The sequence below is a fragment of the Aulonocara stuartgranti genome, assembly GCF_965226115.1.
Source record: "Aulonocara stuartgranti genome assembly, chromosome: 8".
In the NCBI taxonomy this organism is placed as follows: Eukaryota; Metazoa; Chordata; class Actinopteri; order Cichliformes; family Cichlidae; genus Aulonocara; species Aulonocara stuartgranti.
In genome coordinates this window covers 40,860-65,718 of record NC_138959.1, presented here as the reverse complement: position 1 = coordinate 65,718, position 24,859 = coordinate 40,860, and the positions used below count along the sequence as shown (strand labels likewise).

General features: G+C 45.1%; 2 protein-coding genes across 2 annotated transcripts in view; one reads left to right on the top strand and one right to left on the bottom strand.

Annotated features, from left to right (window-relative positions):
• The first annotated feature begins 5,088 nt into the window (after positions 1 to 5,088).
• LOC309712719 (uncharacterized protein) overlaps positions 5,089 to 24,859 on the top strand; it is a 39,139-nt gene continuing 19,368 nt past the window's right edge. Inside the window, exons 1-2 of the mRNA XM_082543759.1 lie at positions 5,089 to 5,108; positions 9,493 to 9,630. Of these exons, the coding sequence (XP_082399885.1) occupies positions 9,507 to 9,630 (124 nt within the window). The 5' untranslated portion in view covers positions 5,089 to 5,108; positions 9,493 to 9,506. The remainder of the gene's footprint in view (positions 5,109 to 9,492; positions 9,631 to 24,859) is intronic.
• LOC309712709 (D(1)-like dopamine receptor) lies at positions 6,867 to 9,483 on the bottom strand. The gene has a single exon (XM_082543741.1). The coding sequence runs from the start codon at positions 8,825 to 8,827 to the stop codon at positions 7,502 to 7,504; it is 1,326 nt and encodes a 441-aa protein (XP_082399867.1). The 5' UTR covers positions 8,828 to 9,483; the 3' UTR covers positions 6,867 to 7,501.

Here is a 24,859-nt window from a genome sequence, read left to right as displayed (position 1 = left end):
TTGAAGCATTTCAAAAAGTGTTCATGGAGCTGGATCTAGGAAACCTTTCTGTCAAGGTTCAAAGACTGAAAAATGACCTCTGTTCATTGTAGACAAAATTTCACAGGGCTGTTCTTAAAGTGTTAGACTTGTTAAGTGACATGTAATGCTCATCAAAAGGTTCAGTTGCGGCATTACATTGTGTTGACATTCCTGTTCATAAATAATGTTTGTACCATAAACTGTGTTTTTGTATTAACTTTCCAGATTCACATTAAGGTGTAAATGGGAGAGTATCTTCTGTTTGTTTGTTTTTTGTTTTTTTTAGCGCAATCCTTTTTGAAACCTTTTTATTTAAATTATGGATGTTTTTTGGTCACTCTTTAGTTATAATCTTCCCAATTTTTTGGAATCAAAATAAGATGTTCAAAAAATATGTCACAGTGCAAAATTTCTTTTTTTTTTTTCAGGATTTATATTTTTTTGGGATCTTAATTTTATTTTTGTCATTTGACCTTTTCTGAAAAGGTAAAGCACTGCGTTCACTTGAGCCACTTTTATTCTTTGTATGGCAGGTACATTTTTCTTGTTAGCATCAATATGCCAGTTTTACAGAGTTTTGTTAAGCATGCCAATTTGGATGCAATTTTATTATATAAGGCTGTTGTGACTGAAATTTTATCCAAGTTCTATCCACTGAATGTAGAACAGATTTCAGCTCACTGTGTTCAGAGAAGGAATCTGCTAAAATCTGATTCACAAAAAAGCTGTTTAAAATAAATCATTGTGAACAATGTTGAACTGACGTGGTTCTTTTTTCCTGTGGGGGGGGGGGGGGGGGTGTGTGTATGTGTGTGTGTGTGTGTGTGTGTATATAGATATATAGATATATAGATATATAGATATATAGATATATATATATATATATATATCTCACTTAATTGTAATTAACGTTTTTGCTTAAGTTAACTTAAAAATATTAAGTAAATTGAACCATTATTTAAAAACAAATAATTGTAATGGTGTTGGTTAAATGTGCCAAGCATTTCAGCATTTCCTAATTAATATTTTATGTATTTTGAACTTTTGGTTACTGTTGTTTTGACTTACATTTTCAATTGTATTTACTCAATTTTGTATGTTACTGTAACATCTTTAATTGTTCATAACAACTTATTCCATTTTAGTTGGATTTACTCAATTAATAAGGTGTATTTAAGAGATGTGATTGTTTTTGCATTTACTCATTATTTTTGAGTGTAAAAGTGTTGCACCAAAATATTTAAGTAATTATCAGTTTTATTTCTTAGAGTGTAGAATAACCACAGCGGAATGTCAAAAAGCCTACTTGAAAGCCCAAACACAATCTATAAACACCCGATTTAATCTAATCCAGTATATATTAGAACATGTATCACCCCAACTTTATTAAACAATGTGGGGATAAAGGTACACTGATGCATTGCCTATGTGAATGTCCAGAAATCCCAAAATTTTGGACAGAAGTTTTAGATGTATTACAGTGTTAAGCTGAATCCATGTCCTAAATCCTAGCGATTTTCCCCACTGAGCAAAGTTCACCAAAAACCACAATCATCTGCCTGTTGCAGGCAAAATATAGCATAGCCAATAAATAAATATTTTGGAAAAAATGCAGGAAAGCTCTTGATTAAAAGAGCATGTGGACATGCGGCGAGTGCTACGCTGTGGGCTCTTGCTGAATGAAGCTAGAACAGCCACTGATGTTTCTTCATTAGTGACAGTTTTCTTGCGTCCACATTTTGGCAAATCCAACACTGAACCAGTTTCACGAAACTTAGCCAGCAGTTTGCTGACTGTAGCATGGGAGATGGGTGGTCTCGTAAGGTGTCTTGCATTGAAATCTGCTGCAATGACCCGGTTACTGCGTTCACCAGATATCAACACAATTTCGATCCACTCCTCACGTGAAAACCTCTTCAACATGTCAATGACTGTGAAGAAAGAGAAATGTGTAAATAACTCATGAAAGAATAAAGTTAGGTTGAAACCGTGTGTGTGTGTGTCAGGTCAACTTGATGAGCTGAGCCTGGGCCTCCATGCATCATGTGGTCATTAAATGCACTATAACAACAAAATCTGTTCTCCAGTCTTTTACTGGGCAACCAGTCATTAGGTCAGCTTTAGGTTTTTGTGGACAATGTCAGACACTTTGACGTTTACACATTCAGCATAGGCAGACTTGGCCTTAACTGGCTGAACCTGACACCATCACGGTCAGAGGTGATGGGTTCCAACTTTCTTTAAACTGGCTGATATGCATGGACACAAAGGTTGTCTTGCAGGTCACGTGATTCTGTCACATTGGATGAATGATGATGAAAAGCATAATGAAGTGAAAGGCAACACTAAAGCAACTACAACTCAAGACTTAAAATGGTGAGAATAACTCAAATGCACTGAAAATACTCAACCAAGACCCCAGATCCCAAAGTCAAACCATGGCCTGACAATTAAAGCTACAGTATGTCAAAGTTTAACAGATGTCAGCAGCTTGCAGAATTCTATTGAATTACCTCCAGAAACTTATTTGCGTAAGCCTGGCTACAGTAGCTAGGATAACTTATTTTCATCTGTCAGAGACACAACCTTAAATTTCAACTGTAGAAGGCAGTCAGTCCGCTGTTTACCTCAGCTTTCAATGCCAGGTGAGACGCAGTTGAACGATTTATCAGCCGGAAAGTGACTGTTAGGGCATTGGAGCCTAATGTTAGCTTAGAACTGGCTGCTGGCTGCGCTTGTCAGCTTTCCAGAGATGAGAGGGTCACGTGTCTGACCTGGGAGCATGTTTTTGTGTTAGAGCTCTGACTTAAATGAAGACAACATTTTAATAAGATGCCAGTGGCGTTCTCTTTCCTTGTGTTTTTGTGAAGGGGATAAAATGTAGGGTATGACGGTGCAGAATGAATCTAAATGTACCTTCACGCAAACACCTGTGACTTCTTTCTCCTTCGGTTTGCACATTGCATCTCCGCTCTCTAGCACCACATACGTAAAACACCATTAGTTGCAAGGCAAATGTCCTTTCCCTCCACTGTATTCAGATATAGTGGCTTCCACAAACTGCCAACCCACTGATATTTATTCTAGATTAATTATATGGGTCCGGTTAATGGAAGATGTAATTAGACACTAATCTGTATATTTGAGTACAGTATCCTTTTTACTAAATTACTGATTTTACATTATATTTTTTGTTATATCATGAAGGCAGAAGAAATGAATCAAATCTACTCTATTTTATTCTAAGCGCTCTGATTTTGAACACATTTTGAAATGGGAGTTTCCCCTATCGTTGAATTTGTTGGTTTCTTCTCTTCATGTTTTCCCTCCATGTGGTTGTATGTGTTTTATGCAAACACTTGAATACCTCGGAGAAGACGAACACTGTTAATCTTCTCTGGCGATCCGCCTGGCTGTCACTGAAACGCCAGCATTGGCACTGAGTGACTTCAGAGAGCGAATGAAAGGAGGCATGAGCACAATCCTGGCCGCTTTCTCCTGGAGATGAAAGAGTGTGTCACAAAGAGCTCTTAAGTGTGGTTGTGTTTCTCTGTGCAACCTTTCACCTCTGCTGCAGCAACATTTCTACATGTGGAACAAAAGCTTCAAACAGGGGAAGCTAGTGCAATACTGAGCACTTGTTCTGTTTATTTAACAAAATGTCATCAAAGAAGGCAAAAAGCTGACCAATGAGGTGTCGTAGTCACATCTTCATTATGTTAAACATAAGCATAGTGATGCGTGTTTGAGTGCACAGAGCTCTGAATGTAATGTGACAGAAGCACCTTCATAACTGAAACGTTGAATCAGCATTATGTATATAATAAGGGCCTCAATACAGAACCTTGTGGCACACCATAGGTGAGGGAAGTGGAAGATGACTGTACTTAAAACCTCAGCTTGGATAACAGATTCTGGTCATCATACCTCTTAGATTAAAATATATTACAGATGTTATATGCAGACAACAGCGTTTCATCGTGTCATCCTGCTGATTTATGAGCACAAACTTGGATAAATTTGTGATTTGCTCAGTTGCCTTGATGCTGCTGCTATAAACACTCAAGAGGTTTCACATAGTCCTGAACCTGATGGAGACTCTATATTGATATTGGGAACAGTGGAGCAGTTTTCACTGACTGAGTGCAGACTAACAACTGTTTAGAGCAATCTGAAGCCAACACAAACATCTGAAGGGTCTATTGCATATTGAAATGGAGTTTGGATTTCTGGCACTTCATCGCCTGGAAGAAGTTTTACTTCTTCAATTATCCGATTCAGGGTGCTTGTTAATTGTGCATATTACTATTAAGATATTTCTCTCTGATTTCTGCCAGTGCTGGACCCACCCACTATGCATCATATGCTTTATTTCCAGAAGTTTCTGATTGGAGCAAATTCCAACTTCACAGCCTGTACATGGCTGATTACTGCAGGGAATAAGTGAGATTTGTGGGCATGCACTGGGCTGAAAATCAAGTTGTTGATGCAGTAGTTGAGCATTACACAGGCTGCAATGATCATGATCATGTGACTGTGCAACATGGTTTCTCTGCTTGTTTATTACGTGTCTGCCTCACACATGTAACATTTCAGTCTGGGCTGACTGATGTTCATCGGGTAGAAAGAGCTGCAGTTTTATAAAAGAGTGAAACATTTCCATAATGGCACAAACAGATTTCTGTGTTTGCTGTTAATGACCTGAAAAGTTTGTGGTTAATATGATTTTTGATTTTCAGCTTTTCCTGTTGTACATGTTTATGAGAGATGGAGCGCCACACTTTCAGCGCCATGCTGGACCCTGGTGTGCTGGGATTGGCTGCTCGGTGTCTGTCAGTCAGAACAACAAACGTGGTGAAATCTCTGCAGCGATTTCTTCTCTGAGTTCATGTTTTCAGGATCAGTGAGAGACACTCCAGAGGACACCTGCAAGCTGCCTCGGATCACCCAAACTTCCTTTCTCAGGGCTCTCTGTGACCTTCATCCTTGACTCTGAATGCTAATCAGCTCTGACCTCTCCATCTGGATCCACTCAACATCACAGCGCTCCACCTGTTCCACATCTCCACCCAGGGACATTTTTGGAGGTGACATTGAAGCCAGACTTGAGTTTGGTTGTTGAATTTCCTTTTTTCTTTTTTGACTGTTGATGAAAATTTGCATTTCCCCCTCAAATCTCAGTATTTTGGAAGCGTGGTGATGCTGCTGCCTTCACCTTTGTCCTACATTTAACATTAAAGTCGCGGACTTGTCGGGTTCCTGTGCAGTAAAACAACAGTCTGGCTCTCCCTCACCTTAACACAGTGAGGAAGATTTAAATGAAATACTGACATTAATCTTGAACTGATCCAAAGCTTCAAACAGCAACATGACAGTAACTTTAAAGTGCAATTATTGTGCTCAATTTCATTCTTGGACTATGCTAAAGGAGCTTTGCATGATCGCGGTTTGTAATAATCCTTTATCTCACAGTTCCTGCTCCGTCTGCAACGAGCTGTTAGAAAAGGTTTTCCGTCTCTGTGAGTCTGCAGAGCTTTGCCTCAGCTCACCGACAACCAGCAGCCCAAAGCTTTCCAGCAAACTCCATCGTGGAAACGCTCATCTGGCTTTTGTTCAGCTTCACATTCAATTTGCATGTACAAACTCCAACAGCCTGCAATTACCTGAAGGGCCAATTAGATGCCAAAATTAATGATGTAATTGTTATTAATGATCTGTCCTCCATCTTTACCATATCAAAGGGAGGTTCAGTCAGTGGGTCTGAACACTCACATCAAACAGCTTTCAATCTGTGGGCATCAAGTACAAGTCAGGGCTTAGGTTTAAATTCAAACCACCATCGATATCTGTGAGTTTAAGGTCATTTGTATTACATCACACAACTTTATTAGTTTATGTGTGATGATGTGTGCCATCCAGACAGTGTCACTAACGAGAGCAGAGAACAATCAGGACGGATTTTCCCCTCATTCCCGACATTCACCCTGTTAGCTTGGTGCCATTTAAAGTCTCTGACAGACACTCCTGACGTTCCTGAGATATTTAACCTCATTTGTGTCTGTTATTAAGTGCACAGTATTGTTGTTCAGCAGCTGCAGATTCAAACAAAGATGAAGGATTCTTGAGCAAAGAATCTTTGATTAAATTGATCTGCTAAAGGAAAGAAGTACCTTTAAAGAGTTATCGGTTTAACAGTGAGAGGAAAAGCCTGTGAGCGGTGCTGTAAACACAATTTTACATTTTACTATAAACTGAAAACTCGGTGACAGAAAAATCTTGTTTTTACAGTGCTGACGTAAAGGATGAATTATTTTAAAGATTGTTTATGACTGTTGGGTGTTTTTTTTTTTTTTTTTTAATTTATTTTTTGCTATGACAAGAGAGGGAAAAAAAGTCACGAACATATAAATTGTGTCTGTTTCACTTATTTCATTACAAAAATCCCTGATCTCCCTGCGTGGGCTGTAACACATAAATGGCCTGTATTTGTACAGCGCTTTTTCTAGTCCCTAAGGACCCCAAAGCTTTACATATCCAGTCATTCACACACTGGTGATGGCAGCTACATGTAGCCACAGCCACCCTGGGGCGCACTGACAGAGGCGAGGCTGCCGGACACTGGCGCCACCGGGCCCTCTGACCACCACCAGTAGGCAACGGGTGAAGTGTCTTGCCTAAGGGCACAACGACAAAGACTGTCTGAGCCGGGGCTCGAACCGGCAACCTTCCGATTACAAGGCGAACTCCTAACTCTTGAGCCATAAACACGTCATCAGAGCCACGAATGGGTCCATGCAGTGTCCGAATACTGGACACCAAATATATCAGTAAAAGTATTTGTCATCATGTCGTGGTAGCAACAACTGATTAGTTGTTAGTCTGTGTGATCAATCATGAACTTTAACACTGAAATCAGGATTTAGAAGATAAACTCAGTGATCATAAAGCAGGATGAGGTTTGTTTTTAAAATTCAGATTTGAGCAGAATTCCAACAAATGACATTTGACAAACACACAACTGCCTGTTTGACTCAATGGATCATTTTGGATTTGTGCTTTTAGTCGGATCTTCTCGAGCTTCACGTGGTGGTGGGGAAAGTACCAGAGGAACCAAAACTGTGGAGATTTGGTCCAAATGAAAGAGACTAAGTGAGTCTCAAGCAAAGAGTTTAATGTATAAAGAGCGTTAACAGGAAATGGTAAGGCGTTCCAGTGACTCGGACAAACTCTGTCATCTGTTTTTATGTCCAGATGTTGGAATATTGGGAATGAGCATAACAGAGCTCAGTGACAAACACAGGACGACCTCCTGCCTTCAATCTGAAGTCGGGATGATGATGATAATGATGAGTATCCATTTTTTTACATCCTCTCAAATGTTTGATGGAAAAATCATCCACACTTAAATGACCCGACAACAGGAAAAAAATCCCCTCATTTAAAGTCACAAGCAGAAGGTCAAAGGTCAATCCCGGTCTGCTCACAGGTCCTGGACTTGACCGGGTATCACGTAACAGTCTGCCGGTGCATCGTGTCCAAAGGGCATCATGTCCAGAGAGATCTCGGCCTCGCACTCGTGCCGCAGGATGGCGGGCAGCAGCAAGTTCCGGCGGTTCCTGGAATCACCGGAAGTGGCCGAAACTTTATCGAAGTCGCGCTCGAGCTCTGTCGGCGCAGCGCACACCTCCTTCTGCAGGGTGGTGTCGTGGTGGGACGCCAGCTCGTTACTGAAGTCCACCGCCTCCACCGCCGAGGTGGCGCAGTAGCGGCTGCAGCCCAGGATGGTGGAGAAGGCCTTCCGGAAGTCTGCGTTGAAGGCGTAGATGACCGGGTTCAGGGACGAGTTGGCCCAGCCGAACCACACGAACACGCTGAACGTGGTGTCGCTGACGCAGGGCGGCGCGCCCAGGCGCTCCAGGCGGCAGAAGGGAACCATGCAGTTGAGCACGAAGAACGGCAGCCAGCAGAACACGAACACGCCCATGATGACCGACAGCGTCTTCAGCACTTTGGTCTCGCGGCGGAAGGAAGTCTTCAGAGAGCTCTCCTCGTGCGCGGAGGCGCGGGCCCGCCGGTGCACAGCGCGGCAGCCCCTCTCTAGCGACGAGATCCGCCGGATCTGCGTGCGCGCGATGCGGAAGATGCGCGTGTACGTGCCCACCATGATGAGCACGGGGATGTAGAAGCTGATGAGGGAAGAGGAGATGGCATAGGTGCGATTCAGGCTCGCGTTGCAGTCCCCCGGGTCCGTGGCGTTCTGCGCGCCCGCGCGGTGCCAGTTGAGCTGCACGGGAATGAAGGAGATGAGTACAGACAGCGTCCACGCCACACCGATCATCACGCACGCGAACCTGCGCGTCATCCTGCGCTCGTAGCGGAACGGGCTGGAGATGGCCCAGTAGCGGTCCATGCTGATGATGCACAGGTGGAGGATAGAGGCCGTGGAGCACATGATGTCGAACGCCACCCACGTGTCGCAGAAGCGGCCGAACAGCCAGACGCCGGCCACCTCGGACACGGCCCTCCACGGCATCACTAGCACGGCCACGAACAGGTCGGACACGGCCAGAGAGATGACGAAGGCGTTGGTGACTTTGGAGCGAAGGTGGCGGAACTTGATGACGGCGGCGCACACCAGCGCGTTCCCCAGCAGCGTGGACACGATCAGGACGCACAGGACGCATCCGGTGAGCGCGCGGAGGCTGAGGTCACTCCCGTGCGCGGGGCTGTCCGCTGCCGCCGTGACCACTGGGTGCTGGCTCTGGTCCTGCCGCTGGTTCCGCGTGTGGTTGTAGAAAGTCTCCATGGACACTTGGACTGTCCCTCCCTCAGGTATACTGAATCCACGCGAGCTCAGAGCTCTTCAACACTTATATATAGCGCACGTGAAACGCACACTTCAAATGTTTCGGTCTGTAAAAGAACAACCAAAAAAACAACAACCCCGAAACAAAATCACCTCCAGGCTGAAGTGAAATATCTGAACCGAAGCGTGGAAAGTTCACGCCGAGTTCGTTTGCTTCAGTTTCTTTATGTTTTTAATGTGCCAAAGACGTCTGCTCTCGTGTTAACAGGTCACGGGAGAAACAAACACTTCCACCCACTGTTTAACAAACTTTGGAAACAGCAGTTTCATTAACGAGTGATCCGGTTCTCAGGAGCAGACCCAGGCACCATCTGGACATGTCTCCACCCGTCGCAGGGCTAACAGGTAGACAGAAGCACCAGCCGACCCGACGTGTGTGTCCCACTGTGGGAGGGTACCTGCAGAGAGCCACAGACACTCTAGCCGGGCCCGGAACCCCTGCTGCTGCTGCGCACACCTGTCTGTGCCTGTCAGGGTCTCTCAGGTGTCCGTCTGCGTTACCTTTAATGGACCCGCGACTTCCCCCGGGGATCAGCTGGAGCAGTAATTAAGTTCTGTGTTGGTTTCTTTGACAGAAATCTGAAGGTTTCCCGTTTTTCTTCAAGTTCAGGTGTGTCTGATGCGGATCCACAGCAGCTGCTTTCAGAGAAGAGCTCCTCGGAGTGAGGAGGAGGAGGAGGAGGAGGTGCAGATCCTCGCTGCTGCAGAGCGAGCGCACTCACGGAGCCGCACGTTTGATGAAGGTGAGTCTGAACTGAGCTTTCCTGCCTGCAGGTCGTGAAACAGTTTGTTGAGACTTCCTCGCTGTGTGTCGCTCTCGGTCCTGCACAGCTTTAGTCTTCGCCTCACAGAACCTTATAAATAAAACTGCTTTCCCAGCTGCTCTCGGTGACCTCCGGCGTTTATAAGAGTTCTTTAAAAAAAAAAAAACCTATAGTTTTAAAATCCAACATCATCAGCGGATTATAGAAAAAAAGTTTATCGTACCAGACAAAGAAAAATTAACTTACAGGTTTCGTTTCATTCATATATTTTTGTGGGCGCGATAATTAAAAGGATACGTTATAAACTCGTGTTGTTCGTTCTTTTATTCGTTTTTCATTTACATATAAAAGCCATTTAAATATTTTGCATGTACAGAGGCTGAATTCTGAAGCATGTTTTTTCTTCCTTTATTGCCATTTTTGGGTTGTTGTTGTTGTTAATGAGCACCATAATAATAAAACGTGGGACACTGAGTCTGCGATGAGACGTAAGCTGAACTTTAACCTCTGTCATAAAAGAAAACGATATGAAATATAGATGTGAACACCTCTGATGGGCCACCAGTAACACGCGGTCAATAGATTAGTTATCAATTAATTATCCAGATATTAGGAAGAAAACAGAAGCTCGAAACATGATCACGTGTTCAGTTTTTAAGACTTTGGTGACGTCACTGAAGCTGTCAGGTGTCTTTCTTTCCTTCAAAGCTCAGGTGCCTCAAAGGCAGTGAAACTCTGCCCTCTGGTGGACACACGTCACCATCACAGCCTGGCTTCATGTTTCGTGTGATGCTGTCAGGTTTCTGGGAGTCCTGGGCAGTGGCGGTCCTAGCCTGTTTGGCGCCCTGGGTGAACCCTCCCTCAATCATAATTCGTTGTACAATGAGAAAAAGACAAATTGACAATGATTAATTAATATTGTGCTGGAAACAGTCCAAAAGATTCAGTCGGCTACATCAGTGTCTACTGTTTACTATCATAGCCAAGTGGCTTACAAACGTAAACAGACGTTTCCACTATCCCTGCTAATTAATGTTTTCTTGTTGTATCTCTGTGGTCAGTGCTATGAGTGGTTGAGGGTCACAGATGCCAACAGACTCCATAAACTGATCCACAAGGCCAGTAATGTTGTGGGGATGGAGCTGGACTCTGTTAGGGTGGTGTCTGAGAGGCCGATGTTGTCCAAGATAAGGACAATCATGGAGAACACCTCCCACCCACTCCATGACGTACTGACTAGTCACAGGAGCACGCTCAGTGAGAGACTGAGGTCACCAAAGAGCACCACTGAAGGACACCGGAAGTAATTCCTGCCCGTGGCCGTCTCCCTGTACAACTCCTCCATCGAACACACTGTAAACACTGCAATAGTTACATCCTTTTTACACACGCTCTTTTCTGCTCTGGAATATTCTCGTCAATCACCTCTGTTAATCCTTGATATTTATAATTGAGTGATCTGTATATATTAGTGCTATTTCATACATGTTTGGAGTTTAGTCTGTTACTATTTTTACCATTTCTTCTTGGAGCAACTGTAACCCACATAATTTCCTTAGGGATTAATAAAGTATTCTGACTCTGATTGGTTCAGGATGACCTGCCATTATCCAATCACACATCTACTTATCTGCATCTTTTGCTCGTTTCTCCTCCTCTTCTATTTTTTCTAAACTGAGCACCTGATGGCTTTGAACTTTTCTTGTCCATCTTCCATATGTTTTTAATTTTGCACTCCAGTATGAACACTCATCCCCCAACCCGAGGATCACCACAACATAAACTAACAGACCTACACCTTAGTTCACAGGTTCAGTTTGTCTAAGGTTTATTTCTGGGATTTCGCACAACCCAGGATTCAGATTATGAATACTTGATGGGCTTGGATTTACAACATTATGAATGAAATATTGTGTGTGAGATTTTAAATTGTCAAACTGTAAATTTTAAATTGTTATTGATCCCTTTACCCTTGATCCTATTATCATTATTGATCCTAAAGTGTATATTTATTTCCTTACTCTTCTTATAGTTATTGTTTGTTTACTTGCACTGCTGTAACTGGAGCCTCGTCGTCTCGTGTCTCTATATACTGGACTGCAGGGGTCGGCAACCCTGTGCACGCGTGCCACCTGATGGTGCGACCATAGCTGGTCATCAGGCATACCGGGCATTTGCTCGGTGGGCCGATGGTGGGGTGTTTTTTTTTTTTTTTTTTTTTTTTTTCTTCCTTGTAATGGCAGAAACAATCAAAGGTGGTGGATTGGCCAGATGCTGGCCGATGTGTAAAAACAACTGTTGTTTGGTGGTGGCTGTGGCGGAGCTTCCACAGAGGCCAGCAGGTGGATGAGGGGAAACGGGAGGCAGGAGGAGCAGAGCCCCGAGGCTGTGAACTGAACTCCAGGTAAGAAGTTATGACTTGCAGTCTATCTGGGTCAGATATAAACCACGTTTAATTCATTTTCGTTGTGCTGACTTTTTACAGTCAGTTAACTTGTACTGCGTGCTAGCTAGCATGACGGAGTTTCTATACAGCTGTGGGTGCTATGATGTTACTGATAGTGAACTTTATTTTATTCATAAGATTCGTAGAGTTGTCAACGGCTCCTTAAAAAATGTAATCGTCCCATATTCAGAGAAAATATTATGCATTTCATTTGAGGAGAAAAGGAACAGTTTGTCCCGGACTTCAGCTGGAATGGAAAAAAGACACAAAGCTGGAGTTATTCTGTGTTTACGCTGCAGCTGCTTCTTCTTCTCTCATCCTCCCCCCTCCCTCTCTTGTTGCTACTTCAATCATGAAACTGATCAATGATCAGCTAATCAGCTTCTCTCTCTTGTTTGTTTATCGCCCACTTTGTGCCAGAAAGAGGAAACCAGCGATGTCGCGCTAAACAGCAGCACGTTTAAGCTTGATCAGCTGTTGTTAGGCAAGGCAAGTTTATTTGTATAGCACAATTCAACAACAAGGTGATTCAAAGTGCTTTACAGAGACATTAGAAACAAAAACAAGTAAAAAGCATGATTTAAATTGATTAAAACAATCAAACAAACCAACTAATTAACAAACAAACAAAACAGTATATAAAATCAGAAATAGATAAAATCAGTAGTTAAAATGTTAGTTTTGAAATTTAAGCTTAAAGTGTGGATTTGGTGCTTTATTCAAATGCAGCTGAGAACAGGTGAGTCTTCAACCTGGATTTAAATAAACTGAGTGTTTCAGCTGATCTGAGGCTTTCTGGGAGTTTGTTCCAGATATAAGGAGCATAAAAGCTGAATGCAGCTTCTCCGTGTCTGGTTCTGACTCTGGGAACTGATAAAAGACCGGATCCAGACGACCTGAGGGATCTTGAAGGTTCATACTGGGTCAGGAGGTCACTGATGTATTTTGGTCCTTAACCATTCAGAGCTTTATAGACCAGCATCAGGACTTTAAAGTCTATCCTCTGACGGACAGGCAGCCAGTGTAAAGACCTCAGAGCTGGACTGATGTGGTCCACTTTTTTGGTCTTAGTGAGGACTCGAGCAGCAGAGTTCTGAATGAGCTGTAGTTGTCTGACTGATATATATATATATTTTTTTTTTAGGTAGACCTGTAAAGATGCTGTTACAGTAGTCAAGCCTACTAAAGATGAATGCATGGACTAGTTTTTCCAGGTCCTGTTGAGACATCAGATCTTTTATCCTTGAAATATTCTTGAGGTGATAGTAAGCTGATTTTGTTATTGTCTTAATGTGTTTTTCTATTCAATTCAATTTTATTTAAATAGCACCAAATCACAACAAAAGTTGCCTCAAGGCCTCATAGATACAGAGAAAAACCCAACAATCATATGACCCCCTATGAGCAAGCACTTTGGCAACAGTGATCCATGAATTCACATGGTAGGATTTGTAAAGAATTTATTCGTAAATCAGGGTGGAAAATAAGTATTTGGTCACCTCAAACATGGAAAATCTCTGGCTCTCACAGACCTGTAACGTCTTCTGTAAGACGCTTTTCTGTCCCCCACTCGTTACCTGTATGAATGGCACCTGTTTGAACTCATCATCTGTATAAAAGACACCTGTCCACAGCCTCAAACAGTCAGACTCCAAACTCCGCCATGGCCAAGACCAAAGAGCTTTCGAAGGACACCAGGAAAAGTATTGTAGACCTGCACCAGACTGGGAAGAGTGAATCTACAATAGGCAAGCAGCTTGGTGTGAAAAAATCAACTGTGGGAGCAATCATCAGAAAATGGAAGACATACAAGACCACTGATAATCTCCCTCGATCTGGGGCTCCACGCAAGATCTCATCCCGTGGGGTCAAAATGATCATGAGAACGGTGAGCAAAGATCCCAGAACCACACGGGGGGACCTGGTGAATGACCTGCAGAGAGCTGGGACCAAAGTAACAAAGGTCACCATCAGTAACACACTACAACGGCAGGGAATCAAATCCCGCAGTGCCAGACGTGTTCCGCTGCTGAAGCCAGTGCATGTCCAGGCCCGTCTGAAGTTTGCCAGAGAGCACATGGATGATACAGCAGAGGATTGGGAGAATGTCATGTGGTCAGATGAAACCAAAGTAGAACTTTTTGGTATAAACTCAACTCGTCGTGTTTGGAGGACGAAGAATACTGAGTTGCATCCCAAGAACACCATACCTACTGTGAAGCATGGGGGTGGAAACATCATGCTATGGGGCTGTTTTTCTGCCAAGGGGACAGGACGACTGATCTGTGTTAAGGACAGAATGAATGGGGCCATGTATCGTGAGATTTTGAGCCAAAACCTCCTTCCATCAGTGAGAACTTTGAAGATGAAACGAGGCTGGGTCTTCCAACATGACAATGATCCAAAACACACCGCCCGGGCAACAAAGGAGTGGCTCCGTAAGAAGCATTTGAAAGTCCTGGAGTGGCCTAGCCAGTCTCCAGACCTCAACCCCATAGAAAATCTGTGGCGGGAGTTGAAAGTCCGCGTTGCTCGGCGACAGCCCCAAAACATCACTGCTCTCGAGAAGATCTGCATGGAGGAATGGGCCAAAATAGCAGCTACTGTGTGTGCAAACCTGGTAAAGACCTATAGTAAACGTTTGACCTCTGTTATTGCCAACAAAGGTTATGTTACAAAGTATTGAGTTGTATTTTTGTTATTGACCAAATACTTATTTTCCACCCTGATTTACGAATAAATTCTTTACAAATCCTACCATGTGGATTCATGGATTTTTTTTTTTTCACATTCTGTCTCTCACAGTTGAAGTGTACCTCTGGTGCAAATTACTGACCTCTGTCATCATTGTAGGTGGGGGAACTTGCACAATTGGTGGCTGACTAAATACTTTTTTGCCCCACTGTATTCTGGATCTGCTGTTGATGTACCAATTGCTTGTCTAATCTTTTGTATTTTTTTCTGTGAAGAATTTGGCAAAGTCATTGCAGGCCATGGTCGACGTTCAGCTGCCACTGGCACAGGAGGGTTTGTTAGCCTGTCAACTGTAGAAAATAAGACCCGAGCATTATGGCTGTTTTTGGTGATGATGTCAGAGAAGTAGGACCTCCTTGCACTCCTCAGTTGTAAATTATAATTGTGAAGTTTCTCTTTATAATTGTCATAATGAACCTGGAGGTTTGTTTTTCTCCATCTGCGCTCAGCTTTCCTACACTCTTCATTTTTCACTAGTGTGGAGTTTCTCCATGGAGACTTTTTCCTTCCAGAGATAACCTTCACCTTAATGGGAGCAATAGTATCCATTACATTTAACATTTTTGCATTGAAGCTATTGACGAGCTCATTGACTGACCCTCTGGACAGGTCAGGTGTTAATGGGAAGACCTGGTTAAAGATCTCACTACTGTCTTCAGTTATACACAGTTTTGTGATCACTGCTGTTGATATATTTGTGTGGGCTGAGATTTTACGGGGCGACTGTGGCGCAGGAGCTTGGGAAGCGCATCTGTAACCGGAAGGTCGCCGGTTCGATCCCTGGACTCTCTGTCCTGGTCGTTGTGTCCCTGGGCAAGACACTTTACCCTACCGCCTACTGGTGTTGGCCAGAGGGGCCGATGGCGCGATATGGTAGCCTCGCTTCTGTCAGTCTGCCCCAGGGCAGCTGTGGCTACAACTGTAGCTTGCCTCCATGAATGTGAGCGTGAATGAATAGTGGCATTGTAAAGCGCTTTGGGTGCCTTGAAAATCGCTATATAAATCCAATCTATTATTATTATTATTTTACTTTCAAAGAAAACACAGTAATGATCAGACAGGCCCACATCAGACACAGTAATGTTTGAAATGCTCAGGCTCTTGGAGATCAGTAGGTCAAGAGTGTGTCCTCTATTATGTGTGGCCTCTGTTACATGCTGAGTCAGCCCAAAGTTGCCCAGAGTGTTACTCAGGTCTTTAGTCCCTTTGTCCTGAGGGTTGTCCACATGGATGTTAAAATCCCCAACAATAATTACACAGTCGAAATCAACACAGATCACAGACAGCAGTTCACTGAGGTCATTAAAAAAGTCTGTGCAGTATTTGGGAGGCCTGTAAACATTAAGAAACACAACTTTGGATGGGGCCTTCAGCTGTAAAGCCACATATTCAAAAGACTGAAAACTTCCAGGAGATAGCTGCTTACATTGAAATGATTCATTAAATAAGACAGCAACCCCTCCTCCTCTCCTGCTCGCCCTGGCCTCACTGATAAAACTGTAGTTAGGAGGGGTCGTCTTGATGAGAACAGCTCCACTGTTACTTTGGTCCAACCAAGTTTCAGTGAAAAACATAAAATCAAGGCTGTGCTCAGTGATTAAATCATTAATTAAAAATGTCTGGACTTCTTTAAGTTACTTGAAGACGTTTCACCTCTCATCCGAGAAGCTTCTTCAGTTCTAAGGTCTGGGACTCTCCACCATTTGACCTTAGAACTGAAGAAGCTTCTCGGATGAGAGGTGAAACGTCTTCAAGCAACTTAAAGAAGTCCAGACGCTTTTCTTTGCAAGCTCCTTTGACTACGATGACCTGGATGACTGAGAACCTTCACAGATATTAATTAAAAATGTTTTCCCAGCTAAAGATCTAACATTTAATAAAGCCAACTTAAGTGTTTTAGAGGCATTACTTGTCCCCTCATGTTTGGGAGCAGTCTGTGGCACACAAGGTATGTTTACTATATTTAAAGATCTTTTAGAGTGCAGCTCTCTGTGTTTTGACCAGGCCACACGTCTCCTTCTGTCACCTAAAAGTACAGAGATTTTAAAACCTTCTAGTAAACAGGGTCCCAGCTTCTCCTGGGAAAAGTCACCACTGCCATAATCCTCGCAGCCCGGACCCTCCACACATCAGACTGCGGAGACAGAGCATGAAGGTGGTAAGGAGGAACTAAGGGGGGCGAGGCTGAGCAATGTGACTTCTATTGCTCTGTTGAGGGTGGGGCTCGATGGCGAACCTTTGACTGCTTTGGTAGGGGGTTTATGGGGGACAAAAAGGGATTGGGCCGGGGGGTAGATCTGAGCCCAGCATTGACCCGCTCCATCATCTCTTCAGTGAATTTCAGGTGTGGGGAGGAGGGAGAAAGGGAGGGGGAGGAGGGTGATGGCCTGTCAGGGGTTTGGGGGACTGGGGAAGATCGTGGTCCCTGGTCCTGGTCGTTGGTGTTGTTGAGAGAGTTGGAGGCAAATAGGGACCCCTCTTCTTGCCTCAGATGTCTCTCCTTTCTGAGGCTCTTCCCGGGTGGGGGCAGATGGAGCTCCTCCTCAAGGTTTCTGCTGGGCTTTGTCTGTTCTTGGAGTACTGTTTGTTCCTCTTTATGAGATAACTCCTCGTTTATCTCAGCCTTGGCACCATGCACAGATGGATGACGTATGGAATAAAACAAGTTGGAGGTGAACAGTTTCACCCCTGACTTGTTAAAATTAAATCCCTTTGCTTTAAACTGATGCCTGCGTTCCCAAAAAATATTAAAGTTGTTGATAAAATGCACTGAGTGGTCAGCACATGCTGATATAAGCCATTTATTCAGTGTAAACAACCTGCTGAATCTCTCGTCTCCTCCTCTGACGGGCGGTACAGGTCCACTGATGACTACAGCTGCATTCAGAGAGTTTACAGTATTTAATAATCCAGTAAAGTCCCGTTTCAGAACCTCCGACTGTCGTTTGGACACATCATTTGACCCTGTATGCAGAACAATGTTTGTCACAGTTGGATATTCATCTGCAATTTGAAGAATTCTCTCCTTCAGGTTGTTGACCATATCCTTAGGAAAGCAGAGGACTTTAGTGTTCTTACCGCACATCCTTTGTACATCCTTTACGGCAGAGTCACCCACAATCAGAGTTTCAGGCCTAGCCTTTAGCTTTCCCTGTGGCCTTTCACTTTTCAACAGATTTTCAGACCTTACTTCGCTACTTTTAGATGGATGGTTGCCCGATATAGATCCAGGGTCCTTTGATAGTGGAGCAAATCTGTTCTGCAGTTTCACATTCAGTTGTTTTGAAGGTTTGTTGTTAACCTTCCTATTCACGGTTGTCCAATCCTGTTTCCACTTGTATACAGGGGTAGAAGAGCTTCTCTGTCTCGTAGGAAGTGAAGGCCAGTCGGTTTCAGAGATTTCAGCTCGCTGTGCTCTGCCCGTGATACGTCCTCCCCCTTCCAGGAGACAGGATTTATGTCTTGGTTTTGCAACAAGACAGTCCAAGGGGGGATTATCGCTTGTGGATTTATAATAGTGCACAAAGTCTACGTTCTTGGTCATGTTATCCGTGCTCCTTAGCTGTGCACTAGCTTGCTCATCGCCATTGTTTTGAATCAAAGGCAAGGTTGTTTCATTTCCACACAGTCAATTTACCTCCACGTTTACTTCTAAGCGATGAATTTTTGTCTCCAGTACTGCAATCTTCTGCAGGAGGCTGTGGTAGTCATCTGTGGAGAGGGAAGGCATCTTGTTGCTAGTTAGCCTAGCGGTTAGCACCTTTCCAGGCTATTGAGGCTGCTCGGTGCCCAGACGCTGTAATCAGGCTTCAGCTGTGTCTAGGCCACAGACACACGGAGCGCTGAGGATAAGGTAACTATAAAAATGTTGCTGTTTCTGTTAAGAACACTTTAGTCCTAATGATCTATAAGTGTCCAGAAGCTATCGCAGGTAAGCTCATATAGAAAAAAGGGAAAAAATCAGCATAAAAATCAATAAAAGAAGCAAAGCATTTAAAGAGCAAAAAGATGAAGCGAGAGCAAAGATTTCATAATATATTTAATATTAATTTCTACTATCAGCTGATGTTTGCTGGAGCCACAGCTGTAAAGCTGCTGGTCATGATGTCGGTTTGGTTATCTGGTGAGAGGGAAACATGAAGGTGATACAAATCATACATATATACCAGGGGTCAGCAACCTTTCACACCAAAAGAGCCATTTGGACCCAGTTTCCACGAAAACACTGGGAGCCGCAAATACTTTTTAACATCTAAAATGAAGATAACACTGTATATATTGTTTTTTATCTTTATGCTTTGTGTGAACAACTAAGGTGTTTGCTTATGAAATCCATGAAGTGCTACAGAGAAAATTACAATTTATGTGATTAACACATCCATCCATCCATTCGCTTCCGCTTATCCTTTTCAGGGTCGCGGGGGGCGCTGGAGCCTATCCCAGCTGTCATAGGGCGAAAGGCGGGGTACACCCTGGACAGGTCGCCAGTCTGTCGCAGGGCTAACACATAGGGACACACAACCATTCACACTCACATTCATACCTAGTGGCAATTTGAATTATCCAATTAACCTATCCCCACAAGCTGCATGTCTTTGGACGGTGGGAGGAAGCCGGAGGACCCGGAGAGAACCCACGCAAACACGGGGAGAACATGCAAACTCCACACAGAAAGACCCTGGTCTGATGGTGGAATTGAACTCAGGACCTTCTTGCTGTGCGGCAACAGTGCTAACCACCGTGCCACCGTGCTGCCTGTGGGTGGTGGTGCATGGCCGTTCTTAGTTGGTGGAGCGATTTGTCTGGTTAATTCCAATAACGAACGAGACTCCGACATGCTAACTAGTTACTCGACCCCGTGCGGTCCGAGTCCAACTTCTTAGAGGGACAAGTGGCGTTCAGCCACACGAGATTGATTAACACATTTTGAACTTTTTTTTTTTTTTTGCTTGCCTGTCCCGTTTGGCTCTTTTGCCATCAGAATTATTGTCTAAAGGCAAAGAAAGATGCTCAACGGATTTACTTTACCAAATTGACCATCCCAGCCTTGCTATAATGGTCCATTTGATTCACCTTTTATTGTTTATTTTATTTTCACTTGCTGAATACGGGACAGACTTGACTGTGGGAAAGAAAGAGAAACAGCTGAGAAGAGGGACAAGGGAGAAGGGCAAAAAAACAAAAACCAACAGACTGGGCAGAAAAAGAAGAAAAAAATGCATCTATCGATCACCTGGATCACCTGTTGAGAAAGGAAAAAAAGAAAACAAGCAGAAGAGAACAAGAGTAATAGAATAAACAACATCACAATGATATATGGGAATATGACAGTAAATACTAAATATTAAACATTATTGTGCAGCACATAAGATCAACAGAACACAGTGTGCTTTGAGGTAGGAGCCAAAAAGGGTGTAGTTTGTGGGTGTGATCACCCGTGTGTACACCTGTGAGCATGGACGCGCTTGTTTTTAAAAGGTTCCTTCATGTAATGATCTGCTAGAGGGTGTGGGGGGGGCCACAGCCCCGTCCTCCAGGGCATGAAGCAGGTATGGAGGAGATCAAAACTCCAGACATCCAGAGGCCCCCAGAACACAAGAGACCAAGGAAGACCAACAGAGGGGCAGCCGTGCCACTGTCCCAGTAAGAGCTGAGGAGAGTCCCAGATGAGGGCTCACTCAGCAGCCGCGGAGCAGAAGCCAGGGGGAGTTGCAGTGACGCGCCCGTGAGCTCCGCCGGCAGCCAGCTGTGCCTGAGTGACCGAGCCCCAGGCCGAGAGGCCGGGGGCACCCCACCTCCGAAGTGGCCAGAGCGAGCCCCAGGATCCAGGCCCCGATACGCGGCCGCCAAGGAGTGAGCCGGTGTGTACCTGGACGCCCATCCCCAGACACAAAGAACCACCAACGCACCGATGCCTGAGGGAGTCCGCCATTGGCAGGGGAAGTGGTGGTGGGGGGAGATAGGTCTCCATACCTTGGACGGCCTGAGATGTCCCCAGAGAGGTGGCGTCTGATACCCAACCTGACATATAGACACAGACATACAGGCACACACAGACACAAACATCTATTCCCACCCTCATGCTCTCATGTGCACTTACTCCACACTCAACCAACGTGGAGACAGACATAAAGAGACGCTGTACACACAATCACACTCCCCAAGCGTACTCTACGAACCGGGTCTAGGTACCCTTGCCCCTGGAGGGGGGAACTGCACCCAGGCCCAGGTGGTGTTACCCTTTTCCCTGCGGTGGGGAGAGGCAGACCGCCCCGACTCCGCAGCAGCAGGGAGGCCCCACACTCCAGACCGCAGTCGGACGGCCAACTCCTCCTTCTAGCCCCCCCGCTCCAGCAGGCCGCAGAGAATGGGGGTGAGAAAAGACTCCAAACCTCCCTCCACCCGCTCATTGTAGTGTTGATGCATGTGTGTTCTAAGGTGCATTTAAAACCCAGGAGGGCATGGAGCTACCTGCCAGAGAGCAGCAGGTAAGCGCATAGTCCCTCCTGCTAGCCCTCAATGTCTACGTGTATTTAAAATTGAGAGGTGGGCAACGACGCCAGGGGTGGGGTGTACACCCTGATGGTAATTTGGATTCCGTGTATCGTGCCCACTCCCAAGATCCTATATGTATGTGTAATGAGAGTGTGAGTAATGTGAATGTCTAAGTTGTGAGATAAAATTGAGGCAGAGGCAGCCAGAAGGGGACAGAGGGGGGGTAGCCTCCTCTGCACCCTGGTGACATACCCCTACTCCAAGGCCCTGCATGTGTGGGTGGTTGTGGTGCAGCGGGAAGAGGGAGGCAGCTGGAGATGGGGAGGGAAGGAAGGGAGGGGCAAGTGACCCCTCCCTGGGGCCAGCTCCCCCGCTGACCCCAGTAGGCACCCCCATACTCCGCGACCCACCAGGGAAAGGGGGCCCAGGCCCATCCAGACCGGGGCCCAGTGCAGCAGCGCCTCCCGGCCCCACAGAGCCCGGGACAGTCCACCCAACCCCACCACAGAGAAAACTGCACCCACCCCACCATCCACTCATCTTCCAGACTACATAAGACAATAGACGCCCAGGCTGAGATCTTCCTCCACCTCTCCTGTATCTCCCCCTCCTGCAGAGAGAGTTCCTGAAGAGCGGAAAGCTCCTGCAAGATGTGTCAATCTCCCCCACCAGTTGAAGAGCCCCCCCAGGTGGCTCGACACACCGGCGGCACCCTGCACCAGGGCTGGGCCCCCATGCACCACCTCGCCCACAATCCCGGCAACACACCTACGAGGACCCAAGCCCCCGAGGCCCGGCAAGGGCCCCAGCCCAGAGACGGAGCGCCCCCAGAACCTCACGCCCATCCTGGACCCACCCAGGGGCAGCCAGGCTACCAGGTCAGTAACCCACGACCGTCAGCACAGACTCTCCCCTAGCCCCGCTGCACGCAACCACAAGGAAACAGTCACCTGAGAGCCAACAGAGCCCCTAACCGGACATGACCGCTACCCCGGATTGAGCCCCCCAAGGAAGATGCCTCCGGGGAACCCCCCGACGCCCTAAGCCTGTCCCTACCCCCACACCAATCACAACAGTGAAGGCGGGACCAAACTATGACCCCCCACACCCCCACTAGGTGATGGAGCTGATCAAAGGAGCCCAGAGCAATTGATCTGATGTGGTGGCAGAGGCTGTATCAAGACTAATGTAATCTAATAAATAATTTCTATATTGGTTAGAATTAAGATTATTTTTATTTTTCCAATTCATGAGGACTGTTTTCTTGGCTATGCATAGAGCAGTGAAGACCATATGGGCTATATTCTTTTCTGAAGTGACATTATCTAATCTGCCCAACAAACACACTAAGGGGGAAGTTGGAATGTCACATTTCAGACACTTTGATAAGTCTTCACATATCTCGCGCCAAAACTTCTGAACTGGTGGACAGAACCAAAGAGCGTGGATATAATTGTCCGGTGAATTGGTTTGGCAGTGTGAGCAGTTGTTGGTAGACGTGAAGCCCATCTTGAACATCCGATGACCTGTATAGTGCACTCTATGTAATATTTTGTATTGAATTAATTGAAGACTGGGATTTCTAATTAGATGAAAGGTTTTTAAGCAAATCTGAGACCAGAAGTTTAGGTCTAAGTTAACTGATAAATCTGCTTCCCATTTTGCAATAGGAAGTGATATTGATTCATCTGTTTTAGAAAGCATTCTGTATATTTTGGATAGTAATTTGGGGGTTTTAAGAGTAAGAAATTGAACCACACTTGGTTGTGTTTGTAGTTCAACTTGACCCGGTTTGAATTTCTTTTTTACTATGGATTTAATTTGTTGATATTCTAAAAATCTTTTCCTGTTGATCCCATATTGTGTAACTAGTCTGTCAAATGAAATAAATTCTGTTCCTTCTAGTATATGTTCTAAGTATTTGATTCCTTTACCACTCCAATCTGAAAAGTTTATCATATTATTGTTTTGTAATATGTCAGGGTTGTTCCAGATAGGTGTACGTTTGCATGGGATTAATGAAGACGCTGTCAATTTTAGAAACTCCCACCATCCTGTCAGAGAAGAGCTGATGTTGATGCTTTTAAAGCATTCATGTCGTTGGATGTTTGAGCTGATAAATGGTAGGTCTGAGATCTCTAGATTATTGCAAAGTGCTTGTTCTACATCTATCCAAGGTTCATCTAAGAGGGTATGTTTTAGCCACCCTTTAGCCACACATTTTGAACTCTTAAAGAAATATAACAAAAGGAAAGCTGAACTAAAACGATCCATGTAGCAAACAAAAACTGTTGTGAGCCGAGCCTTGACCTGACTGGTCAATAAAGAGATGCTGAAAAGCCTGTTGATGGAATCACTTCTCAGTGAATTGAGTCAGCATTTCGATTTGTGCGTGCGTGCGTGTGTGTGTGTGTATGTGTGTGTGTTCATCACTTTCCTGTTCTGGTGTTCTGGGTAAACCACGGCCTGAAGCGTGCCCTGGGGTCCTGCCCTCCTCCATTTCAGTCCGTTTGCATCAATCGGTGCTGCTGCTCAAAGTTCTGTCCATACTGGTTCTGGCCCCAATTGAGGCAGTCCTTTTCTCCAGTGTCCTGCATCTTCTCCTTGTCCAGCTCCTCCTTAACTTGACCCTTTTGCTTCTGTAGCTCCTTCAGGGCTTGCTCCTGCTGTTGGAGCTTCTCGTCCGTGCTCCAGCAAGCTCCAGCCTGATTTCAAGTCCTGTATCTGGGACTCCAAGCCTGACTGATGGGTTCGATTAGCAGCCAGCTCCTCCTGAGCCATGCTCAGTTTCTGCTCTGATGCCTTGAGCTCTTACTGAGGGCAGAAACCTCAGAGTCTTTTCCGTACACATCAGATTGAAGTTTATTGATGTTTTCCTTGCTTTGCTCCACAGCCTTCTGCAGCTCTGCTGTCCAGCTCTTCTCAGAGGTCAGCTCCTGGCCGAGCCCCAACACCTGTGCCTTCAGCGTATTTTCTTCCGGTGCTTTTGTCCATTCTGAGGTGTCTCCTGACCTAAGTTACTCCTCCTGTCTCTGGCACACCCTTTTTGCTGCTCAATCATCTGTGTTGGTCACTGTCCTGCACAGTTTTAATGCAGAGTTGTTAAAGTCAGCATTCTTTTGCTTGGCTTAATGGGCGTCTCGTCACAGCTCTGTCAGCTGAAGCTGTCTGGAAATCTCCCCCGTGTAGTGAAACGGGCCTTGGATTTAACGCTCTCCGTCTCTGCTGCATGAGATCATTTTCCTGCAGCACTGTTGACATTTTCAATGCTGTAGCATTTGGTCAGGGTCACATCAAAGGTGGTAGAGGGGAGAGCCAAGATGGTAGAGGGGAGAGAAGGAGTCAAGGTCAGCCTCGGCTTTCAGGGCCGACAAAGCAGCCTGTAATTGAGCATAAAGAGAAAAAACAAAACAAAAACAGATGAACAGGAAAATGATGTTGTATTGGCTGTGTTATTCAGAGAGGGGATAAACACCGGGGCCAGGCCCTGTGTCAGCCTTCTCTCCCCCTTTT